The 24,293-nt window shown below is 39.8% G+C and overlaps 1 protein-coding gene and 1 pseudogene across 2 annotated transcripts; both read right to left on the bottom strand.

Moving 5' to 3' along the window:
- Window positions 1-200: 200 nt before the first annotated feature.
- Window positions 201-19,329, bottom strand: LAPTM4A (lysosomal protein transmembrane 4 alpha). Of its 2 annotated transcripts, none has more exons than XM_030858336.3 (7): window positions 18,719-19,313; window positions 9,722-9,842; window positions 6,614-6,690; window positions 5,745-5,867; window positions 2,732-2,827; window positions 2,117-2,215; window positions 201-810 (listed from the first exon to the last, which is right to left on the bottom strand). In XM_030858336.3, exons 1-7 carry the CDS (start codon window positions 18,827-18,829, stop codon window positions 736-738), a joined length of 702 nt encoding a protein of 233 aa, XP_030714196.1. In that variant the 5' UTR covers window positions 18,830-19,313; the 3' UTR covers window positions 201-735. The 2 variants fall into 2 exon arrangements, 1 of the variants encoding a protein (XP_030714196.1); XR_009566163.2 differs by having other exon boundaries at window positions 760-810; window positions 2,117-2,646; window positions 18,719-19,329.
- Window positions 19,330-22,388: 3,059 nt separating this feature from the next.
- Window positions 22,389-23,866, bottom strand: LOC115854291 (nucleosome assembly protein 1-like 1; annotated as a pseudogene).
- Between the last annotated feature and the right edge of the window lie 427 nt (window positions 23,867-24,293).

Genomic DNA, 24,293 nt, shown 5'->3' with positions numbered 1-24,293 from the left:
GCGAATGAAGTAGTGATCAGAAGCTGTGATGGTCCACACATCCACTCCAGGGACAGGAACAGGCCCAGCTGGGTCCACCGAGCTTGGCTATGGCTATTCTCAAAGTACTAAAAAACCCTGGCAGTCTGAGTTTATTGTAATAGAAAATGTTGGGTTTCACCTATCAAAAAAGGATAACAGATTTAAAAAAAAAAACAATAAATATTTCAGAGATTTATTAAAGCATCTTATCACAAAGATGGAAACATACAAAATTAGAAACATGCAACCATCATCTTCCACAGTCAAGTTAAAATGTTATATATTTTTCCTGTTTTCAGAGCTGAAAATCTCGGATCTTATACCGAACTCGCTCACCCTGAATATTTCATTCATTCTTCCTGGAAGTATCCAGGGCAGCAAATAACCAAAATGCAAACTATTATATAAAGAAAGTGCAGTTAAAAAAGAATATGTGTAGAGAATGCCCGCTTCCCACCCACCCCCCAATCAAAGGCAAACAATGGCACTTTGCTCTTGCTTAACCTAGATTGTCTTCAAAAACTATTAAAATGTAATACACTTAACAACAACAAAATCTGACTTTTAATAGCTATCCAAAAAGCTTGTTAGTATTTAAACAAAGGAAAATGTACTTTATATCCAATAAGTTTGAAGAGCCCTGTGTTGCAGCATTTTGTAAAATAAACAAGACAAAAAGCTGGTATAGGGTTTATTGAGAAAGGCAGAATTTCTTCAGGCAGGTATGTAAGGAGGTGGTGGTTCCTTCTCAGGCATCTTCACTGCCATTTCATAGGTTGGCAAAACATACTGAAGAGAGACAAAAAATTATATTAGACTTAATTCTCCTTTAAAATTCTATCTGAATAATTCAGCTTTCAGAATTAATACCTTTAATAGGGGTATATAAACCTACGGAAGAGCTGAAGAAACCATTAGCTAAGTACACTTCACCCTTGAGTACACCTGACCCTTGAGCAATGTGGGCATTAGGGGCGTCGACACTCTGCACAGTTGAAAATCCACATATAACTTATAGATGGCCCTCCGTATCTGCAGTGCCACATCTGCAGATTCAACGCAGACTGTATAGTACTGTAGTATTTACTACTGAAAAACATCTGCATATTAGTGGACCCTCGCAGTTGAAACCCATGTTGTCTGAGGGTCAATTATAGCTCCTGAGAGTAGAGGTGACTAATAACCTGGAGCTTTTACACGCAGGTGAGACGTCTGATCCAAGATCACTAGAGATGGATGATGGAAGGAGGGAGGGCAGACAAAATTTTGCTTCTGAACTGACCCTGAGGCCACCAGGACGCCTTGACAGGCGGTATGTGCCGCCACCCTTCCCTCGCTCCACTGTGACTGATAAAGCAGCAGTGCCAAGTACACCTCAGGAACTTAGGATCTCGGTGAAGGGTCCCGCTGAACCACGCTAAAGGAACGCTCCATTATGAGGCTGTATTTCATCAGAATCTGTAGGCAAAGGATCAAGTACTTGTGTCTTCTGCTCTAAGGTAAAGGGCACATCTGTGTAGAAGAGTGGCATTTTTAATCTAAGTGACTCCAATGTGACAGGCTGGCCCTACATGGGTCACATATACTCTACATGCTGGAAACCTGGGAAAACAGTACAGCAGCAACTAGAGGGCCTGAGAGGTAGGCCTCCCAACAGACTCCTGGAATCCACTGCATTCATCTCCCCACAGGAAAATCAGCTTCCCCACTGGATCATATGGATGTTTTCGGAAAGCAACACAAGCTTCAGTTGATGGTACCCTATCCTTAGAAGTTCCAGAAGCCAAGAGCCTGGCTCGCCCACACTGCGGTTCCCTGTCTGATCTCCCCCTCAAAATGTAACGCTTGGAGACCGATTACGAATCAAACCTATTGGCCAAACAGAATGAGATGAGCAGTGCAGGGTGCCTCTAGCCCATGTACCCAGGATTCCAAGTGGGAAAGGCTGAAACTTGTAGATACAAGCTATCCACAAGTTTAGGATTATCCCTAAACCACAGTTATGGCATTGAAGAGAAAGTCAAGATCCAGGGTCTTCTCTTTGGAATAACTGATAAAGGCTAGTGAAGATTTAATACTGTAAAGGATCATTCACCTGTGGAGGTGCTTCAAAGGCAGGGTACACAGCAATCTCTGGCATGTTTCTGTTGTTGATATATTTATAACAGTTCCAAACACAGTTGATTAAATAAGCCTAAAAGAATACAAACAAAATTTACATATGCTCGAAACTCAATAGACCACCTGCTCTAAAATGAAGGTGACTTATAATGCTCTCCCCACTTTTCTCCACGGAGAAGGAAACCGGCATCCACTTGGACCTAGCACAGGCCAGGTGCTTTTCCTACCTGCCCTCACTTAAATGTCACAGGTTTTATTACCACTGTTTTACAGAGAAACCAGAGTTTGGGATTCCAATTCAAGTGTGCAACCATTGTGCTGCAGAAGAAATTCTATTTCTGAACCTTTGGAATTTTAACAGATTTTCAATCCAAATCATGAACCACATCCAAAAACACAATGATGTTCCTTAGGAAGAATCCTGGCGCTTCCAACCACTGCCTGGAAACAAGAGGGAGGACGTTCCCTGGAAGCTGTCTCTACCACTACATCAGAATAGGAGAACTGTAAGGAGACACAGCAACAAGAAGGTTTAGATGGACAGTGTCACAGTCCAAATGGCCCCCCAAATATTTAGTGAGCAGCTCACCTTAAAAATGATGAACAAGGCAAAGAATACAAGAACAATGAACAGGAGGCAGCTGGAGTCCAAAGCCAGGAGGTCATCTTTATAGGGAAAATCAGGCTGTAAAAAAAAAGGGGGGGTGGGGGATGAATAGGCAGAGCAGAAAGGATTTTTAGAGCAGGGAAACTATTCTGTTATGATATCACAATGGTGAGTACATGTCATTACACACTTGTCCAAATCCCCAGAATGCACAACACCAAAAGTGACCTCTAATGTAAACCACGGACTTTGAGTGATAATGATGTATCAGTGCAGGTGCATCAACTGGAACAAGTATCCACTGTGGCTCAGAATATGGACTGTGAGGGAGGCTGGGTGGGCAGGAGGGGGTATATGGGAACTCTGTACTTTCTGTTCAATTTTTCTATGAACCTAAAACTGCTCTAAAACTAAAGTTTATTAATTAAACATATACACACACACTTATAATTCAGCCATGGCACCTGTATTTTGTGATAACCTAGAAAGCATCTTAAGAATACAAAAGGCACCCAAATCAGAACTGATATTCCAATAAAAATTTATAAACAGAATTTAACTCAAAGTGCTTTTTAAGCCTCAGCATCACTGATGCATGCTACTGATCACTTAAAATATATGTCTGAACACTCAGAATACTCCTAAGAGTCTACACTGAGCTCATTTTACATCTTCCTGGCCTTTGGGAACACACTGTCTCCTGTACATGTCCCCAGATTTGTCCCTGGGTCACTAAGTCAGGAGGTGCTGAGATTTACCTAAGTTTCATGGGCCATTCAGTCCTACATGGGGAAAATGATTTTTTAAAAGCCAAGTGTCAGCAATTCCCTGGTGGTCCACTGGTTAGAACTCCGTGCTTCCACTGCGGTAGCCGGGGTTCCATTCCTGGTCGGAGAACTAAGATCCCACAAGCCTCACGGCGTGGCCAAAAAAAAAAAAAAAAAAAGCCAATTGTCAGTCTCAATGCTCATCAGAAAGGGGCCAAAAGAAGGCACGTCCCTGGTTATGAAGCCAGGCAAGCTTATACTATTTACTGGACACATAAAATGTTCTGAAAAAGATCAGCTGTATTTTTTTTTTAATTTATTTATTTTTGGCTGTGTTGGGTCTTCGTTTCTGTGCGAGGGCTTTCTCTAGTTGTGGCGAGTGGGGGCCACTCTTCACCGCGGTGCGCGGGCCTCTCACTGTCGCGGAGCACAGGCTCCAGACGCGCAGGCTCAGTAGTTGTGGCTCACAGGCCTAGTTGCTCCGCGGCATGTGGGATCTTCCCAGACCAGGGCTCGAACCCGTGTCCCCTGCATTGGCAGGCAGATTCTCAACCACTGTGCCACCAGGGAAGCCCAGATCAGCTGTATTCACTCAAATATTTCTTTAGCATTTACTGTGTGCAAGGCAATGAGCTAGGTTCAGGGAGAAAGGCATTACAAACTAATTTAGGATTTACAAGCTGGCCAACAGAGAAAGCATCTTCCAGTCTGGGACACCAAGTGAATAACAGAACAGAGAAACCACTGGGGTTCTGCCAAAGGAATAGTAAATTCCTTTTGATGTTCTTCTATAAAGTTCATTTAATCTTTTAAAACTTCTAACTGTTTTTAATGGAAACATCAACACAAAGGCCCAAATAATTTTACATTTTCATTAAAAAAGCACACAGAAATCCCAAGGACCAGAAGAAAATCGTATCCACACACCAACCCCAAACCCTAGCTACGAAGTGTCTCCTTGGAACAAAAGTGTTCTTTAAGCCTTCATCTATAAATAAGAAAAGGACAAAAACTCAATGGGACCGGCTCCAGGGGGGACGTTATAAATTTTATTCAGAAGCCTTGCAAATTTTCAGCCAAGGACTACGTGATCAGGGAGAACTATGCTCAGGAAGCTGCTGACCAGGCCAGCAGGCCCTGCCCCGGGCCACCTCTCTCCAGCCCCATCACAGGCTGCTCCCACCACGTCTGCCGGGCCACCGCGGTCACCTCTGAGTTCCCTGACTATGCCACGTTCCTTCCTGCATCTCTTTTACCTGGAACTTTCTTCTGTACTTTTCCTATCTCAAGTCCTGCTCAGACTCTTGAGTGCAATTCAAAGTTCACTTCCCACCCCAGGTGTGGTATCTGTGTGATACCCACTCACAAAGCAACCGACACTTTTACTTCACTGTTTTTATCACAATTTTAATTCAATAACCGTCAACTTCCCAATTCTTTCACTAGAAAGTAAGTTTTAACTGATGTAGCCCTAGGACTGAGCAGAGTGCCTTGCACACAGGAAGCCATCAACAAATGTTTTTTGAATGAATGAATAATAAATTTGTGGTATGCAAAATGGACTATCTGAAGTGGGTTTCAAGAAAATTCCCCAAAAGACAGCATTTGTTAAATAAACTTCCATTCATCTGGATCCCACACCTCCATCCAGACCTTACTTCAGCCCACAGTGTTCCCTGCCTCTCCATCCCATGTCATTAACTTATGCTCATTTACTGCTGTCATGGGACAGCCCTAGCTTATTATCACAAATGAGATCTTCATGTCTTGACTCCCCAAACACATGCTTTGCTCCTCGAAGAGAAGGAAGTTATGTTTCTATTTATACCATTCACTAACAGTTTGCCTAGAATAGAGTGAAGGCTATAGAAGGCATCAAATATTTGCTACAGATGCCTGCAAAGACAGAAAGCTACAACTCCAATAAGTGCCAAATACAGTCAAATTATTATGTTTTTCATATACCCAAAACAAAAGATGAACTACTCCTGAAGTTCTATGATATCCATCTTTAGGGACTTTTAATAGTGGATTGTCCACGTGGTATGGCAAGAAGATATTCTATTTTCATCTTTTTGGTTTCAACATGGTCATTAAGAGTAGTAATAATAATTGCTTTAAAACATTTTAAAAAAGAAACAGGGGAGGTTAAAATAAAAATAGTGCCCAAAAGCTGACTCTGAATTTCAATGAATGAAAAAAAAAGTTTAATTAGCATACACACTTACTAACTGATCCAGATATTCTTTGATTCTTGGCAAGTAAGTGAGAGAACTGATAGCAACCAGGCAGCTGAGAACGAAGTCAAAAAGCCGGTAACAGAAGAACGGAATCAGCCAACCCACTTGATACTGAAGGAAAGAAACAGCAACCACAACATCACATCACGTATATGCAATGACTGGGTACCATTCAGTAAAACTCAGAACTAACACACCATTGTAAAGCAATTATACCCCAATAAAGATGTTAAAAAAAAAAAAGAAGATGTGGCACATATATACAATGGAATATTACTCAGCCATAAAAAGAAATGAAATTGAGCTATTTGTAATGAGGTGGATAGACCTAGAGTCTGTCATACAGAGTGAAGTAAGTCAGAAAGAGAAAGTCTAGTACCGTATGCTAAAACATATATATGGAATTTAAGAAAAAAAAATGTCATGAAGAACCTAGGGGTAAGACAGGAATAAAGACAGACCTACTAGAGAATGGACTTGAGGTTATGGGGAGGCGGAAGGGTGAGCTGTGACAAAGCAAGAGAGTGGCATGGACATATGTACACTACCAAATGTAAAATAGATAGCTAGTGGGAAGAAGCCGCATAGCACAGGGAGATCAACTCAGTGCTTTGTGACCACCTAGAGGGGTGGGTTAGGGAGGGTGGGAGGGAGGGAGACGCAAGAGGGAAGAGATATGGGAACACATTTATATGTATAACTGATTCACTTTGTTATAAAGCAGAAACTAACACACCATTGTAAAGCAATTATACTCCAATAAAGATGTAAAAAACAATACAAAATAAATTTTTTAAAAAAATTAAAGAAAATAAATAAACAGCAAAAAAAAAAAGTTAAAATCATAGAATACTTACAGAAATTGCTCCATATACCAGCATTGAACTGATGATAAACATAAGAACAGAGACGGCAAAAAGAACACAGGCATTATCTAAGAAAACAAAAAGAAGAATCTAATTAAGCTACTTATATAACAAAAAGAATAAAACTCTTTATGACAAAATAATGTTATTAAGTAATGAAGTTTGAGAAATCCGTGCCTTTTTCTTGTTTGTTAAATGGCCACAACGCACTGCCACTTATTTAGGACGGCACATGAAGCAGGTACTCTGCCAGCGACAGATCTCTGCTCAGAGTCTAACTTCTGAAGATGTGAAATAGATAATTATAATTCAGTGTGGCAAGTGCTACAACAGAAGCAGAAACGATTGGTTTTGCCTGTAGAATCAGGGAAAAAATACGAAAGAAATGGTACAAGTTGGGTCTTGTGAGATAAGCAGGGTTTGACTGGAGTAAAAGGCTGGTATTTGCTTAAGAGACAGATGTATTAAACACAGGGTTGTACAGATGCCCCCAACTGCCTTAGATAAAATACACAGCCTGAAATTCAAGGTTCTCCCTTAATCCCCCACTCCCATTTCAACACCCAAAATCCCTGCTCCGCATCCCTTCAACCATGGCTTCTCTGCTACATCCTGGTCTATTTTCTTCTTTGTTCCTCAACCCTTCCTCAGATTGCTGCCTTTCTCTACATTAATCCATGTTCACTAAATTTTCTCACAAAGCACTCATGTAATCTCAAACAAAACAAAAACAAACCAAAAGAGCCCCCACACTTGACTTGATGAGCTTCTCAGCACAAATCTAAAGCTGATTCTCTGACTCTGGCTAGTTAAGAACCTGAAAGGCACTAATAAAGATGAATGATTAGACTAACTGCTGAATGTCCACACTACTGGATAAACGTTATGTATCATCTTGTCACTTGGCAATGCACACAGCATCAATATCTGGCACTAAACTAAGTAAGAACAGCCCTCTTTAAATTTTCCTAGAGGACACAGGATAGCTAAACGTTAAGGACTTAAAGAACCTCCCTGCTGCAGCACGCAAAATGGCACTCAAAGGGAAGAATTCAAATATAAACAAACTTGAAAGCAAAATTTATCATTCAAACAATCAGCTTTCAAAAATCTGTTACTGGAAGACTAGGAGTGGATTTTGACTTCTTAAAGTGTCGGAATAATTAAAGTGAAGTTCAAGGTCTTTCGCTGGAGCAACAAAAAGCAAAACAGGAGAGATGGGGTGGTGGGTGGGAAACACATTTCATGCCTGGAACAAGGGACACTCCAGTATGTGTGAATCAATAAGGCAAACAAAATATGAGAGGCTAGATGCCAGAGAAGAACCTCAGGTTCCCAGCCACCATTACATTCAGCACCTCCTTTGGAGGCCCCACGTGTCCACCCATCTCCAAAGTGAGTATAAATAAGGATGAATTCATATTTGAAAAACAGCCTGCATATGCTGCAGAAGTATTTCCTATAAACTGAGTGTCACTGATTTGGCTGATTAAAAATAACTATTTGGCTGATTAAAAATAACTAATCACAAACCTCATTTTAAAAAATCAGTTATCAGGCCAATGATTAGAAATTAACTTACCTTTGCAATACTGGGTCTGTAGGAAAGTAAAATCTTACCTTCCAAAGAAACACCAACTACCATATGACCAAGAACTATGTATTTTTTTTTATATTTGCTCAATAACAGGGCTTCGGTAGAATATAATCAACAAACATATGATAATGAATAGATCTGATTTTCTCTATAGCAGCAACAACACTCACGCAACATGCAATGAATCTGTGACTTCTTCCCTGCAGCTCTAACAAGAGTCAGTTGTACAGACCTACGAGAATCTCAATAACCATAAATCTTTTTCTACACCTCAATTTTAAGAGAAACACACGTGACAAGGGAAAACGCTGACATTAGCAGGTTCAGTAAAATTTTACAGCCTAAAGTAAAATTGTATAAATGCCAAAAAACGTCACCGGAAGCTAAAGTTTTATTTATTGTTCTATTCTGGCTTTTAAATAAAAACAGATTACTCAGAAGAAAAAAAATCAAATGCCAGAAAGTATGTTTCTGTATGTTCTTGGTATTTCTGCTATCAATTTGACAACAAAATTAAAGGATTATATATACTGTATTTGGAAATACAATCAGGAAACTCATTTAAAAAAAAAAACACTTTAAAAACACAGTATGAACAACTGTTAGTGTTATCATACTACAATGTATAACAGATGGCCAGAAAACTCTACTTGGCTCCTAAAATAGGTTAGCCCTGAGGACAATGAATCATTTGAATTAATAACCAAATTTTTTTTAAAACTTCATTAATGGATCAGAGAAGATCATAATGTACAGAAGTACAGAACTTTATGATAAAAGCTAATCTAAAAAGAGCCTACAATATAAATACAACACACATGTGAACTGGGAACATTTTTCTGAAATGAAATTTTTCTGAAGAAGAAATTGTTCACACTAAAAAGTTTGAAGCATAATTTTCTGTTCAAATATTAAATGTTTAACATAATTTTAATATAAAATTAAACCTGTATGTTAGAGAAAGATAAATAATGAAAAATACTGCTATCAGGGAATAAATAGGTTTAAAAAGGTAATTTCCATGAACATTCATTCCATGAATGTTCTAGGAGTACTCTATTTTTAACGCCAATGTCAAATCTTCATCTAAACAATAAAAATATATTAAGAATTGAGGCCCTGGGCAAAAGATACCACCAAATATTCAAATAATTCACATTTTATACTTTACTGTAAGATTTTTGCTCCATGAGCAAATCCATCCTCTACTACAACTTGTCAGCTAACCCTCAAAGGCTCCGTCTTTTTTGTAATTCCTTCTCCCCTCCTCTCTCCACAGTACCCAAATGTATACAACACACATTTCTCAAAAATCTTCTAGCAGTCTATTACATTTTCTGGCTACAAATGCTCAATTATAATGCTCAATTATAATTTTTAAAAAACCTACAAAAACATTTTGTGCCTCGGCAAGTATAATAACAAACATAATTTAATCAATCCTCCTCCAAGTTAACTGTATGTGTGTAATCAGCAGGAGATATTTTCAACTAAAAACATACCAGCCATTCTCTCGGACGAATAGTAATTGCCAATGACTTCATACTGAATGTTGACAGCGGGCATTGAGTTTGGATGTGTTACTTCCACAGTCAGCAAAATTGCCATCAACAGGTTGACCACCTGTGAAAGATAACATTTTACCAATTATACTACTAGCCAGGGAGTGAGCGGTCCTCAGCACAATCTTTAGATGTCTTCCCCTATTTAACACTGTTTTCCCTGAAGTAACAGAGACACAAAAAGGGGACTACCTGTGAGACAAAATACACAATACCATTTTAAGAATACTTTAAAGTTGGGGGCTCCCCTGGTGGCACAGTGGTTGAGAGTCCGCCTGCCGATGCAGGGGACACGGGTTCGTGCCCCGGTCCGGGAGGATCCCACATGCCGCGGAGTGGCTGGGCCCATGAGCCACGGCCGCTGAGCCTGCGCATCTGGAGCCTGTGTTCCGCAATGGGAGAGGCCACAACAGTGAGAGGCCCGCGTACGCAAAAAAAGAATACTTTAAAGTAAATATTTCATAAAGTGAAAGTACAAACTTAATCATTTCAGAGAAAAGATGTTTGACTGATCCTGTGTCAATATAACAGAAGAAGGCACAACAATGAAAAATGAGAGATCATCACAAATTGTTCATTTGAATCACATATTTATTCATATCCCAGTCTCAGAATTTCCAGATTTGAAGAAGCTAATCTATCAGATAAATATAATTTCAATGGGCTAAGTATGTAATGATCCATCAGATACGCCTAAAGCCCCTCCACAGTTATCTCCTGTCCAGCGATAGGTAACTATAAACTCTTGAGCTACACTCAAATGCTTAAAAAGATTCTGACTGTGCCATTTAACTTTCACCTATTGGTCTTAATTCTACAGTTTGAGATAATTTGCTACCCCTTCTGAATAAGTGCTCCTCTGACACGTAAGGGCAGCCAACATATGCCTCCAAATATTGTCTTTTCTAGAATAAACGCTCAGGTACTTAAACCAGTTTTCTAACCAGCATATTTTCCAGCTGGCTCACTAGTTCCTCTTTGCTCCCCTCCATACACACATTCCAGTTTGTTCAACATACTATTAACATGAGAGAAGATCAGCCTGATCACAACACATCTGGATCTCAGTTCCCATATCCTGGGCTAACAAATTTCAATTAACGCAGCCTGAAACGGCACTGGCTGCATAAATCTTTTAAACGTCACATGAGTGACTCCCTAAAACTCCCAGTTCTTTTTCACATTTGATCCTGCTAAGCTACCACCTGTATCTACATGTAGAGTTGGATTCAGAGGCCCAAGCATAAGCGCTTATATATGTTTGCAATCAAATTTCATCTTATTAACATTCTTGCCTATCAAGATTTTCTCCATCTAGATTCTGACACCCTGCGGATAGACTTACTCTCAGCTGCCTGCATTTGAAAATATGATCATCATATAATGAGAATCTCCAACTAAGTCATAAACAAAAGAAGAGGGCTGATGACAAAGCCGCCAGACAGAGGCTGTTCTCTTCCCATCAGCCAGCAACCTCTGAATAAAAGTCTTTATCTAGTCCAGAGAAACATCTTGAGACTTTGTCAAACATCTTGCTGAAATCCCATCATTGGTATCTGGTGAATTTTCTTAGTCTACCAGGGTGTAACTCCAATTCAAAAAGGAAATTCTCTAGGCCTCTAGTTGTTAGTGAATTGTACAGTTATCCCAGGAGGCACCACTTCCTTTAAGTGATCAAAACAACACTAATGATTTGAGGATTGGAGTAGGCTTCCCTATCTAGAGTTCACAGAATCTGTCTTCCTTCCCTTTGTGAACATTCGATACTTTCAAGGGATATGGGAGCTTTACCAACAGTGTTTTAAACAATCTCTATTATGTAGCTCTCTCCTGTCCACCCTGAATAACACAGCTTATCAGCTGAAGGCATTTCACATTCTATAAGACATGCAGCCCAAGTTTTATCTTTAAATAAGATAAACAGTGTCACAATACCTAATTCAGAATCAATTGATATTTCTGACTATATACTATAAATAAGTAAATTCATCTATATTACTTCACTTATTCCTCACAACAATCTTGTGAAGTAAATATTACTTACACCCATTTGCAGATGGGTAAACTAAGGTTCAGCAAAGTGAAATAACTTGTGTTAAGTTCACTGAGCTGAAGAGCTAGGATACAAATCTGGTTCTTTTTTAGGCATCCTTCTTCTTACCACTATAGGATTACTTATAACCATTCCTAAGCAACCCTTGTTTTGAGATCTTTCCAAAATAAACCATTATTTAAGGCTATAAAATGTTTATACTTTACCCTCTAAATAAATATGTTCAGTAACGTGCCTTTTTTCTTGCACTGCTCTAAAGCAAGGTATTTTATCCTTCAATGCTTGAAAGGTCTTACAAGGGACAATCATATTTGCAAGGTGACTCTCCAGTTGAAGGCTGACTTTTTTTTTTTTTTTTTTTGCCCACTTCTATTGCAATGGGTTTTGGACAGTATATGTGGTGTATGAGTATGAGTTAATACAATCACATGAATTAATTATTGAACAATCAGATATATCTACTAAAACACTGTATATTCTGTGTATGGAAATGAGTTAGAAATCAATTCACCAAACTCTTCTTTGCTAAGCACAATACGGTCATAGTTTAAAAGCTCTGCACTGCACAGAAAAACACTTTCATGTCAAGAAAAACATGCAAACTCAATTACTAAGTGAAGGACATGACACAACAAAGATATTCAGGAGTTCAATTTTCCCTTCTTAAATATTTGTACCACATGTAGGATTTATAAAAATCTCTTTTCTTCTCTTCCATGGGTAAGTCACAGACTCACCCATTATTATCTTCTAGTATTAGTGACACTTCAAATTTCTTTTCACTGTGAGTCATATCCCCGAACATTAAACAAAACAAATATAGGTCTAATCAAAAGGACCAAGAAATGGTAAAATAAATTCAGCACTATTTCATTAAATGCTCAATTTTTCAAATCTTCATTGAATTAACTATATTTCATTAGCACCCCAACTTAACATTTTAAAGTACTAATCTGGAAAACCCATCCTTGTGATCTTAAAAGATACATCACTGAGCACCTATCCTGTGCTCATAAGCAGGCCCTATCCTATTTACTTTTGATTACAGTTGATATTTCTACTAAGTTCCATGTAGCGTTTTTCAAAACACACATAAAACTTTATAGTTTTGTAATATAAAATTTCTATGAAGAGAGCAACTGTATACAAACAATTCCAGAATATTTATTCCTGATTCATTTTTCCCTTTTACTGCATTCATGAAAGAAAATTAGTAAAAATGTAATTAAAATACATGGTCAACTTCTAAACCTAGTAATATGGAGAGGTATAGAATGCAGCAAATATGTCAACAGCATGGGCAATGGACACACCAATGTAGGAGCAGTACTGTATTTAGTGAGATAAACAATATGGTTTGTGTTATAAGCCTAGTGCACACTTTATATAAGTAAACATACAGCAGTTGAAGACCAGATGTGTTAGATTTCACTTGTTTCAAAGGAATAGTATCAGATCCTTGGAAGCACTCAGCCTGGGGAGAGTAATTCCTCTTTGCTTCTCATTTCATCGCCACACCCATCCCAGAAGACCCTTGAGGACCGGTTTTGTTTCTGTTTGATTTTTTAATCATTATTCTTTAGTTTTCCCACAGCATATTTTGCCACAACCTAATATCTGCGAAGACTATAATCAGAACAGTGTTTTAGGGCAACCTGATGGGGTCTCAAGCAAGTCAGAGAGCCGTCATCAGAGAGAGACCAAAATGGACTATCTTTAAAAATGTTGTTAAATGTATATATAGTTGAATGTATGTATACAGTTGTTGTTTACCATTATGTGCAGTTACAAATGAGTTATTCCTACTATTTTTGGAGGAGATAATTCATTTAATAAATGTCTAATAAGTACTTCAAATGCTCTAATAAGTTACTATTAAACACACAGTTTATAGAGAAAGGCATACCATCTTCCTCCCTCAAGGAGGACATCTTGCTGTAGGGGGTAAAAATTTTTAAAAAGATAATCATACTAATGTGTAATTAGTACTATTTAGTAAATACATACAAGAGGTATGCAGTAACTTTTCCAGGTACACAGTAAGGAAACCAGATCCCTCTGGCTGGGAGTCAAGGAAGCTTCATCAAGAAAACAACTGAACTATTAAAAAACTAACTGTATAGGAAAACATAGGAAGAACACTCTTTGACATAAATCACAGCAAGATCTTTTCTGACCCACCTCCTAGAGTAACGGAAATAAAAACAAACAAATGGGACCTAATGAAACTTAGAAGGTTTTGCAGAGCAAAGGAAACTAAAAACAAGATGAAAAGACAACCCTCAGAATGGGAGAAAATATTTGCAAACGAATCAACAGACAAAGGATTAATCTCCAAAATATATAAACAGCTCATGCAGCTCAATATTAAAAAAAAAAAACCAATCCAAAAATGAGCAGAAGACCTAAATAGACATTTCTCCAAAGAAAACATACAGATGGCCAAGAGACACATGAAAAGATGCTCAACATCACTAATTATGAGAGAAATGCAATCAAAACTACAATGAGGTATCACCTCACATTGGTTAGAATGGGCATCATCAGAAAATCTACAAACAATAAATGCTGGAGAGGGTGTGGAGAAAAGGGAACCCTCTTGCACTGTTGGTGGGAATGTAAATTGGTACAGCCACTATGGAGAACAGTATGGAGGTTCCTCAAAAAACTAAAAATAGAATTACCATATGACCCAGCAATCCCACTACTAGGCATATACCCTGAGAAGACTATAATTCAAAACGACACATGCACCCCAATGTTCATTGCAGCACTATTTACAATAGCCAGGTCATGGAAGCAACCTAAACGCCCACTGACAGACAAATGGATAAAGAAGATGTGGTACATATATACAATGGAGTATTACTCAGCCATAAAAAGGACTGAAATTGGGTCATTTGTGGAGACAGGGATGGACCTAGAGACTGTCATACAGAGTGAAGTAAGTCAGAAAGAGAAAAACAAATATTATATATTAACGCATATATGTGGAATCTAGAAAATGGCACAGATGAACCAGTCTACAAGGCAGAAATGGAGACACAGGTGTAGAAAACAAATATATGGACACCAAGGGGGTAAAGTGGGGGGTTGGGGGTGGGATGAATCAGGAGATTGGGATTGACATATATACACTAATGTGTATAAAATAGATAACTAATAAGAACATGCTGTATAGCACAGGGAACTCCACTGTACAGTAGAAACACAACATTGTAAAACAACTATACCCCAATTAAAAAAATAATAAATAACTAACTGGAATTGGCAAAATGGTTGTTAATGGTTGAAGCTGTATGATAAGTAAATGAAAGGTTTTTATACTATTTCATTATTTTTGTGAATTTGAGATTTTTCTCAATAAAGTTTTTAAAAGGTGACTTGGGGGAGAGCATTTTGGAGAGCATATTCAAAGGCACTGAGACAAAAAAAAAAAGGTATTTGAGGAAAGATACTAACTTTTAAATATACACAAGTTATCCTTATTTAAAGGAGTCGGGGGTGAGGATTGGAAAGGAACACAGCTTGAGGGAGCCTGTCTTCACTTCTACCTCAGCTACCTACCTTTTAGACTGTTTATGGTGAAGACACTCATGAAAAATTAGCCATATATTAAATCTTTCCAAGACCTAAAATTATAACAAATGCTCAAAATGTCTTCTTGTAGTACACCATTAACCATGAAAGAGGACACCCCTGCAGCAGACTTTTAAGCTCATTTTCAATCGTTCAATAAGCATCTGCACTTACACCACATAAGAAACTGTTGTTTAAAATCACATGGCTTCAAATTTTTCAATAAATGATAGAAAAAACAATTTATGAACGTCAGAGTTTAAACTGGAGCTCATTCTGAAATTTCATATGACTTAAACCAGGTATTAAGCCAGGCATGCTTCTTTCAACTGGCTCTGGCGTCTCTGTGTCCTACTGCACTACTTAATACCATACAATTAATCCTTTACTATACAGTGTGCAATCGCCTAACATGCGACCAGTAGAGGCAGTTCTAGAAGGCAATGACACTATATCAGATACAAAGTCGTTGCTACAGTGTCTGCACCCGGCAGGAGGGAGGACTGAACCCCTAGGTTCCAAACAGCACAGGGCAATCTAAAGAGAATCATATTCTCCCACCTGGAACAGAAGAGGAAGAGTATCCCCGACAAGGTACTTGGAGAGGGAAGTGACATTCCAGTTCACCCACCCACTCCCATATTATTTCTCTTAGTAAAGAAGCTTCTGGCAAAAAAATGCACTGTTCAGACAACTCCTCTTCGTTTTGTGTCTTGGTGATCTTGTTTTCTGAATGTTACATGTCTCCCCAACTAGACAGATATTGTGTCTTTGTATTGCCAGGGTCCTGAAGCCACACTTTTTAAAGTCACCAATACAATTACAATACTGTAATCCACAAAACCAATGGCCTTTTCCAGTTCTTAATGTAATTTGAATCTGACATTACTGATCACCTTCTCCTTCTCCCTTGACACTGTACCGTTAAGTTTCACTTTTGTATCTTTGCTCCAAAGTTCTTTGCAATACCATCAGTATCTTAATGGCAGATGCCATGGCCAAGACAAGAAACACTTCAGAGCCTCTGTGTGGCAGCTAATAGGAACACAAAAGACGAATAACACATCTCTGTGATTTACTCTTTTTGTATGTGCACCACAGCCATTTACACTGTAGATAATCAATATATGTCTTAAAACAGATTAACTGATGTAAGCAGCTTATAATATTCTACTAACCAGAGAAATCCATGCAAAGAAAGAACAGCTACGGCATCTTTTTATAAAACTAAAGCACGCAAAAAGGATGCTATGCAAAATGTTTTCACATCAAGTCCTTCCAGTGGGAAACAGATTTACAACTCCCTGTTCCCTATGTTGGGAGAATAAATGCCCTTACTAAAGTTCTTCTCTCTGCATTTTGAGTTTCATGGTTTATAACTCCTAATTTTCCTTGCTATTCCCTTAATTTTTATGAGCTGAGCCCATAGCATCAAAAAAACATCTGCCTTGGAAAGAAATACAGCCAATTACATTCGGATGGTTGAAACTGAGATGGTGCTTATTTTCTTCTTGAGGAGTTAGAAATCCTTTGTTCTGTGAATGGAGGCAAGGATATGAGAAGAAACAGGAAGAGTAAGTTTGCAGGTTGAGTTCCAGGCTGCTGAGCTCTTTCTCAATTAAGTAGGAGGGAAGGTCATCTTCTAGGGATGAGGGAAGCAGGGTTGACTAAGAGGCCTGAGGACCCTAAAGATTTGAATTATTCATTTAGGGAAGGCAGAGCTAAGGACAAACAAAAGAAACTGAAGACCCAGACCCTTAGCAAAATGAAGAAATAAAAAGTTAGAAATACAATGCTGCTGTTGCCCTGATCTGATCAATGTCCAGTTTTACAAATCAGTTAAAATACAAAGGGGGGGCGGTCTTCGTGGGGAAATGTGATATAATTATAGCAATGATGTTTCTGAATATAAAAATAATGGAAATATTAAAATAAGCTTAGAAACAACCCAATAAGCCTACACATTCAAGTTTTGTTGTTTTTCATGTGCATTCATGAAGCAAGACTGTAAATAACAACATGGCAATTAGGAATAAAGTAGAGTTCCAATGGTCCTCTGCGGGTGGGGCATGAAACTGTATCTGCCTAACTGAAGATGATTCTCATCTGGTGTTTGCCAAATGGTGATGATTTCGATCAAACCTCTGGGTTGGGAAGAAATGAGAACAGAGAAAGACAAAAAGATATGCCTGTGATAAAGCTTTTCCTTTTTCGCAGTTCACAGATGTTATCAGAAACTGCAGTATCACTAATGCCACAACCTCCCAAACCAAAAACAAAAACTAAAAAAATCACAAAGTCATTAGCGAACATGACCGAGTCGGCAATATGAGAACTTTGTCAAATCTTCTGTAAAGTCATCATAACCTAAAACTACCTAAACAGAAGCACATATTTAGAAGTCACAAATTAGATTCAATGTATATGGATACTGGAGATGGTGGTAAGAAATCACAAAGGTATTACTAGTGAACCACCAATCAATAACACTGCCAACTTGGTTCTGACATAGAATTACATAGATCTTGGCCCCCAGGGAATGCCAGCATATGTGACCAAAACGGAGTAAGCCCTCAACAAAGGTCTCAAAACCGGAATAGGTCTTTTATGAAAAGCGTCTCATGAGCACGGGATGGGGGAGTGAGGGGATCTACTGCATTAGGAAAAGGCAAATCGAGTGTATGTAAATCCTGGCAAATGGTATTACCTCCAAGCGTACTTCCACACTCACAACAGAGGCCTTTCTGCCTACATCACAAACACGCTGTAACATCACAAACACACTGTAACAAATAAGGTCCAGGAACCACAGACAACTGCGTTAAAAATGTATATGTCGCCTTCCCTTCAAGCAAGAAGTAATGTTAAAACTAGGCTGCATCTATCAAGGTGCATTCCTAATTGTTTCGCTGGGAAAAAAAAAAAAATTCCAGGAAGCACTGGGGGAAGGGAGAGTTCTTTCAGGTCACGGAAGCACACAAAAAGATCCCGAAACCTGGTCATTTCCAGAACTCCCCAAACCAAAACCTAGCACCCTCATCCCGCCCCCCAAGCCCCCCTACTTTTCCCAGTCCCGCTTTCCTCCTCTTACTCTCGCCCAAAAACCATCTCCTTATTCCCACCTACCACCACTCCGATTCCGGGACACAAGTCTGCCCCCTCAAAGTTAGAGGCCCCTAAAAAGGTCCCCCACGCCTTCCCGCCCCACCCCCTCCCAGTGGATCCTCCCTTTCGGACCACCCCCCACTTCCCGCTCCTGGCGCATTCCCCCCAGCGCCGTACCCTCCCGCCTCGCCAGCTCTTACCATGTACCAGGTCCCCAGGATGATCGTCCCGGTGCGGACATGGCAACAACCGCAGCACCGGGTGCTGTAGAACCGGTCGCTGCGGCTCCGCTTGAAAGTCATGGACACCATTGGGAATCTGGCGGGCCTCGTTCTTGGCCGGGGCCCTGACAAACGCCTTCTGCCCAGCGGTTGAACCCAGATAACTCCGTCACTGTCCAAAATCAAACGACGCGTTTTCTAGCCCGCCCCCGGCCCGGGCCCCAGCCAGACTCTTCGCACCTGCGCACTGAAGACCCAGCGCTGCTCTCGCGCGAGCTCGGTTTACCCTTTTCCTCCACCTTCCCCGCACACAGGCCAATGGAAGAGCGGAAAGCTAGGTGGACCCGGCCCTTGATTGGAAAAACTTGGAGATTGACAAGATCTCACGCCCAATCAGAACCGCAACTCGCCTTAGCGCTCATGGATCCCTGCCTCTTACTTGAGGGAGATGGGGGGCTTATAGGCCTAGGGTAGTTCGGGTTGAGGGGAGGCGGGTGGTTCAGCATCCCCGAGATGAGAGCGGCAAGAAGAGAAGCATTTAATGGGAAAAAAAAGAGGGTCGAGATGGAGTAGGTGGCAGAAACTGGGAACGAAGGACTTTCCTGAGTGACGTCTGCCACGTACTGCTTCGGAGGCGACACGGGACGACGACTGCTCACGTGAGTTTTGCACGTAGCTCAATTATGGGGCTGGCCAGGGGCGGTGCCCGAGGGAAAGGGGGCGGGGCTAATCCCTGCTCTGGGGCCTTCCCGGCTAAGGGAATCGGGGATTTACTGGAGGGAGAAAGGGTTAGCTTTCCACTCTCACTCACTTTGACGCCTCTTTGGTAGCTGCTGAGTGTTTACAGGTAGAGTGATTTTTATAGGGAAAAATTGTGAAACACGATGCAATGGACTAAAAGATTCCCGGGTGTTTTCAATGAAAAACCAGCCATAGTCTGGCTCACCTTTCAGGGTATTCTGAATCTATAGGAGCTCTCCATCTTTCTTTGTGGAGCTAGGTGTGGACAAAGAATGTAACCTGCTATTTCAGTAAACAAAGGCTATTGTGGCCATGGAGCCAATCAGCCTCTGCAGCCACCACAAGTGGCGCATCCTGAGGGGATTCAGGATGGAGAAAAATAGGTTACGAGCCCTAGATGGTTATGGTGCATATCAAAGGAATAATTTTAATAAGCCCAGACTCTTGCATCTTCTCATATGTGGAAAAACACTAAATTCATTGACCTGAGATATCTGGTTTTCTTTAATTAACAGTAATTATTTGATGTTCTGACTACCTGGAATTTTTTTTTTGAAAAAAACTCCAGTATCTCCTGGCTCCTCTGTTACCTTTTTGGAACAGGCCTTCAGAGCTATCTGAGAGGATGTCTCCTGGGTTTAAACCCTCAGTAAGTACAACAAATAAAACATAATTCTCAACTTACAGCTTGTGTGTATTTTTTTCAGTCAACATCTGTTCAACTCTAAATGTAGGTAACAGATAGCAAGAAGTACTCGTGTCCATTGAACTTCATATTGAATCCCCCTCCTTGGAAAACGCCATTTTGCAGCTATTTGTAAATTCATTTCCCAATTCTGATTTGAACAATGTAAGTGGGTACATTACAATGTGCTTTAAACCAGTTCTAAGATTTTACTGGTCCCGTCGTTAATCAATGAGTAAACAAAATCTTTGACACATGTTCATTTTGTATTTGTATGAGACATGACTTTTACCTTTTTAAGAAAATATATCGTTTCACTCTTTGGAGAGTACTCTTCCTTTTAGGGAACAGAAATGACTTCCCCTTTGCCATTCTTAGCTGAAAACCACAGTGAATTCAGTGTAAAGTTTATTGCATTGGCATGGCTTCAATGAACACTGCCTGAAATTATATATTGATTTGTTGATTATTTATCTCCCCCACTAAAGTATAAATTCTAGAAGAGCAGAGACTCTGTTTATTTCTGCAACACTGAAGGAATTGTCTGTGGACAATTATCCTGGTTTGGATAATACTCTCAAACTATCTAGGAGGCCATAGTTAAGCCAAGCTACACTGAAGAATGGAATGGGGTGGTAGAAGTTTAACTCAGAATGAATTATGATGTTTCTCCACTTGGTAGGGAGACGACTAATAATGCCCACACACACACCAAAAAAAAAAAAAAAAAAATTCCATAGCCTTTACTGTGTTCTATGCATGGACCCCATCACTTTATTTTGAATCATTTCATCCTTAAAACAACTCTATAAGGCAGCCACTTTTACATAATTTAACTCCACAAAGAAGTTAAATTACATGTCCAAGTTAGAAGGCCAGTATGTGTCAGAACTTAGATTAAAACCTAGCACACCGGTGGTTTCCAATCTTGTGGCACACTAGAATCACCTAAGGATCTTTAGAAACCACTGCTGCCTAGCTACTACCCCCAGACATTATGATTTAATTGTTATGGGGTCAGACCTGGACATTCAAACTCTCCAGGTGATTTTTTTCCTCCACTGAAGAATTTACTGGGGCTCTTTGACCTGTGAATATAAGTCTGAGCTTACAGAGCAATGTGGGGTTTCCTAGCTCACTGAGCATGTGCTTTCCTACACAGTCATCAGGATGTACAGGACTGGGGGTGATGACCAACACTGGAACCCCCCTGCCCAGGTGCAGTTGCCTCTCCCTGCTCTCTCTGCCCAACCAGCTATCCCTGGGGCAGAAGACAGCTCTGTGTGCCTCCAGTTATTCTGGAGGCTAACTCTGGGTCTGTCCAGGTATGTCTGTGTGTCCTCTGGGACCTGCCAATTGGTAATAATATCTTCCCTGTCCATGCCTTGTTTGCAGTCACCAGCCCTACCTTGGGGTAGCACAAGAATGGACTTGCCTTTCAGAGTGAAGATGACAGAACCAGCTAAAAGTTCTGTTTTTAAATTTTTTTTTAAATTGAGGTATAGTTGTTTCACAATGTTGTGTTAGTTTCTACTGTACAGTGAAGTGAATCAGCTATATGTATACATATATCCCCTCTTTTTTGGATTTCCTTCCCATTTAGGTCACCACAAAAGCTCTCCTGGGGATTCTAATGACCAGCATTATGTTATTCTGTCTTGATATAAAATGTGGCAGACAAAAACAAATACAATACAATCAAACAAAAATAATAAGATAGAATAGAAAGATAAGATGGGGGAAAGTTATCTGTTTTATCTAGATGAGCCAAAATCAATCCATATTCCAAATTAAATATATTTAACATGGCATCACATCAGCTCTTAAGGTCTGCTTTCCCTGTGCTAGGACTCTGTGTAATGGACCATGAGATGGTAGCTAAGTGTCAATCACCAGAGAACATACATACTGTTGATTAAGGGGGAAAAATATGATTATGGAAGTTTTGTCTGAATAATTTTTATCTAATATGCACACCATTTTGAAGGAGAAAATAATTTTAAGGTATTATTAGCAGCTTATCTTTTTTTGGTTATTTCTGGGAGAAAATCATATAGAAACATCCACAATATAAGAAATTAGGGCAAATTTGGAGCTCTTCAAATAGCAAAGTTTAACCTACTTTTCTCTTTTAAATAATGGCTTCAGCTTATTCACATGCCTTTAGCACATTTTTTTTTGAGTTTTGCAATTTATTGAAACCATACGTACATTGTTTGGCTGTAGAATTCTAAAATCATATTTTTTTCCAAAAAGGTTTTTATCCCATATCACAGAGTAATGATTTATAGCAAAGGAATACACAAGTCACTCAATTTGCTTCTCAGTGTGTTATACAGAATTATTTGCTCATTTGGTAAACATTACCTCATCTACTTCTTCACCTTCTTCATCATAATCATCATCATCATCTTCAATAGCTTCTCCAGTAAAGTATATCACTGATTTTAGGATTATATGCTCACGTAAAAAGTGACCAATTTCAAAGTCCGCAGCAAGGATAGCTTCAGCAGCATCATCCAGGTCTCCACTCTCGGGAACTTCAGGAGGAGCAAAAAAATTAAAGAGTCATTAGAAACTGTTTTGGTCACAGTACGAACTGTTCCACGTCCCTTGTGTTTCTGCTGCTTCTTAATGGTTTTCAAAGTGACATTCTTCCCTTTTTTCCTATCCGTCTGGCACCCTGTACAACCCATCATTTCTGGTCCATCAAAAGAGAAAGGATGAGAATCCTCTGGTTCTGACCTCATCCTATATGTCTTTGTCAACGCTTCATTTGTGAATTACTCATTGGGTTCAAAGTGAAATTCTAAGACAAAACTCATAGGCTGACCAGCATCTGAGAACTTCACTTTAATATCTTTCAAGTGCTTCAGAATAGGTTCATCATGTTCCTGAACCATATCGCTGAGCAATTCTTAAAAACAGTCAACCAAAAGTCAGGAATTCCCTTGGGGTCATCTTTTTCTTTATCCTTTTTCTCATCTTCAATCTTGGCCTTTTCTTTTAGCTTCTCTGAAATTTCATCTTCCTCATCTGGTTTCCATTCACGTTCTTCTTCTTTAGGTTCATAAATGGCATTAATGATCTCAAATCTCTTATCAAATAGAGGCTGATAGAGAACAGCATACTTTTTTTTTAACATCTTTATTGGAGTATAATTGCTTTACAATGGTGTGTTAGTTTCTGCTGTATAACAAAGTGAATCAGCTATACATTTACATATATCCCCATATCTCCTCCCTCTTGCGTCTCCCTCCCACCCTCCCTATCCCACCCCTCTAGGGGTTCACAAAGCACTGAGCTGATCTCCCTGTGCTATGCGGCTGCTTCTCACTAGCTAGCTATTTCACATTTGACAGTGTATATATGTCCATGAGAACAGCATACTTTCTTTCAAGATCATGAACTTCCTCATAGAACTTTGCTTCTATCTGTGCCCATTTAACTTGAAGTTTTTTGAGAGCATTCACGCGTCTTTTAACTACCCTAGGCAAACTTTCAATGTATCCTGTTGGTGTTTCTACCAGACCATCAGGTCTTTCTTGAAGGGCTGCAAGAATCTGAGGATTTTGCATCATCTGAACAGTCAGCTGATGCGCTTTGATTTTTGTTTCTTCACCAGTTTCTTCTACTTCTTCAACGTCATCCAAATCTTGACCAAGTTCAGGCTGTGCTTTGTTGTCGATGTCTGCCATGTTGTATGAACGCCAAAAATCTCGTCCCTCTTGCGTGGTACCGGGAAGGGTGAGGGCGGCGGGGTGGGGGGGCCAGCCATCTGGTCCCGGCTCTCAGCATCCTGACGGCGAGCGCTCCTTAGTCCCCGACCCTGTCACGGCCTGATTCCTGCAGCTCTCCGGTCCCCGGTAACCATTTTCTCTTCCCGCCCATTTTTTCCCCCTCAGAACAACAGTTCTTTCCTCTGACGTGACTTTAGCACATCTTGATTGATATACCATGTGACGGGGATACGAGAATGAACAAGACAAACAATGTGCCTTCCCCCGTAGTTTTTTACAGTCTGGAGGGGAAAGGATAGAAGATAGTCGTCCATCATGGTCATTATGGTAGACACGCTATCTGCTATCACAGGGTAATAAAGGGTGTAATGGGAGCACGGAACAAGAA

Source organism: Globicephala melas, chromosome 12, assembly GCF_963455315.2.
Source record: "Globicephala melas chromosome 12, mGloMel1.2, whole genome shotgun sequence".
Lineage (NCBI taxonomy): Eukaryota > Metazoa > Chordata > Mammalia > Artiodactyla > Delphinidae > Globicephala > Globicephala melas.
The sequence above is the reverse complement of the archived record's forward strand: the minus strand, read 5'-3'. Positions and strand labels throughout refer to the sequence as shown.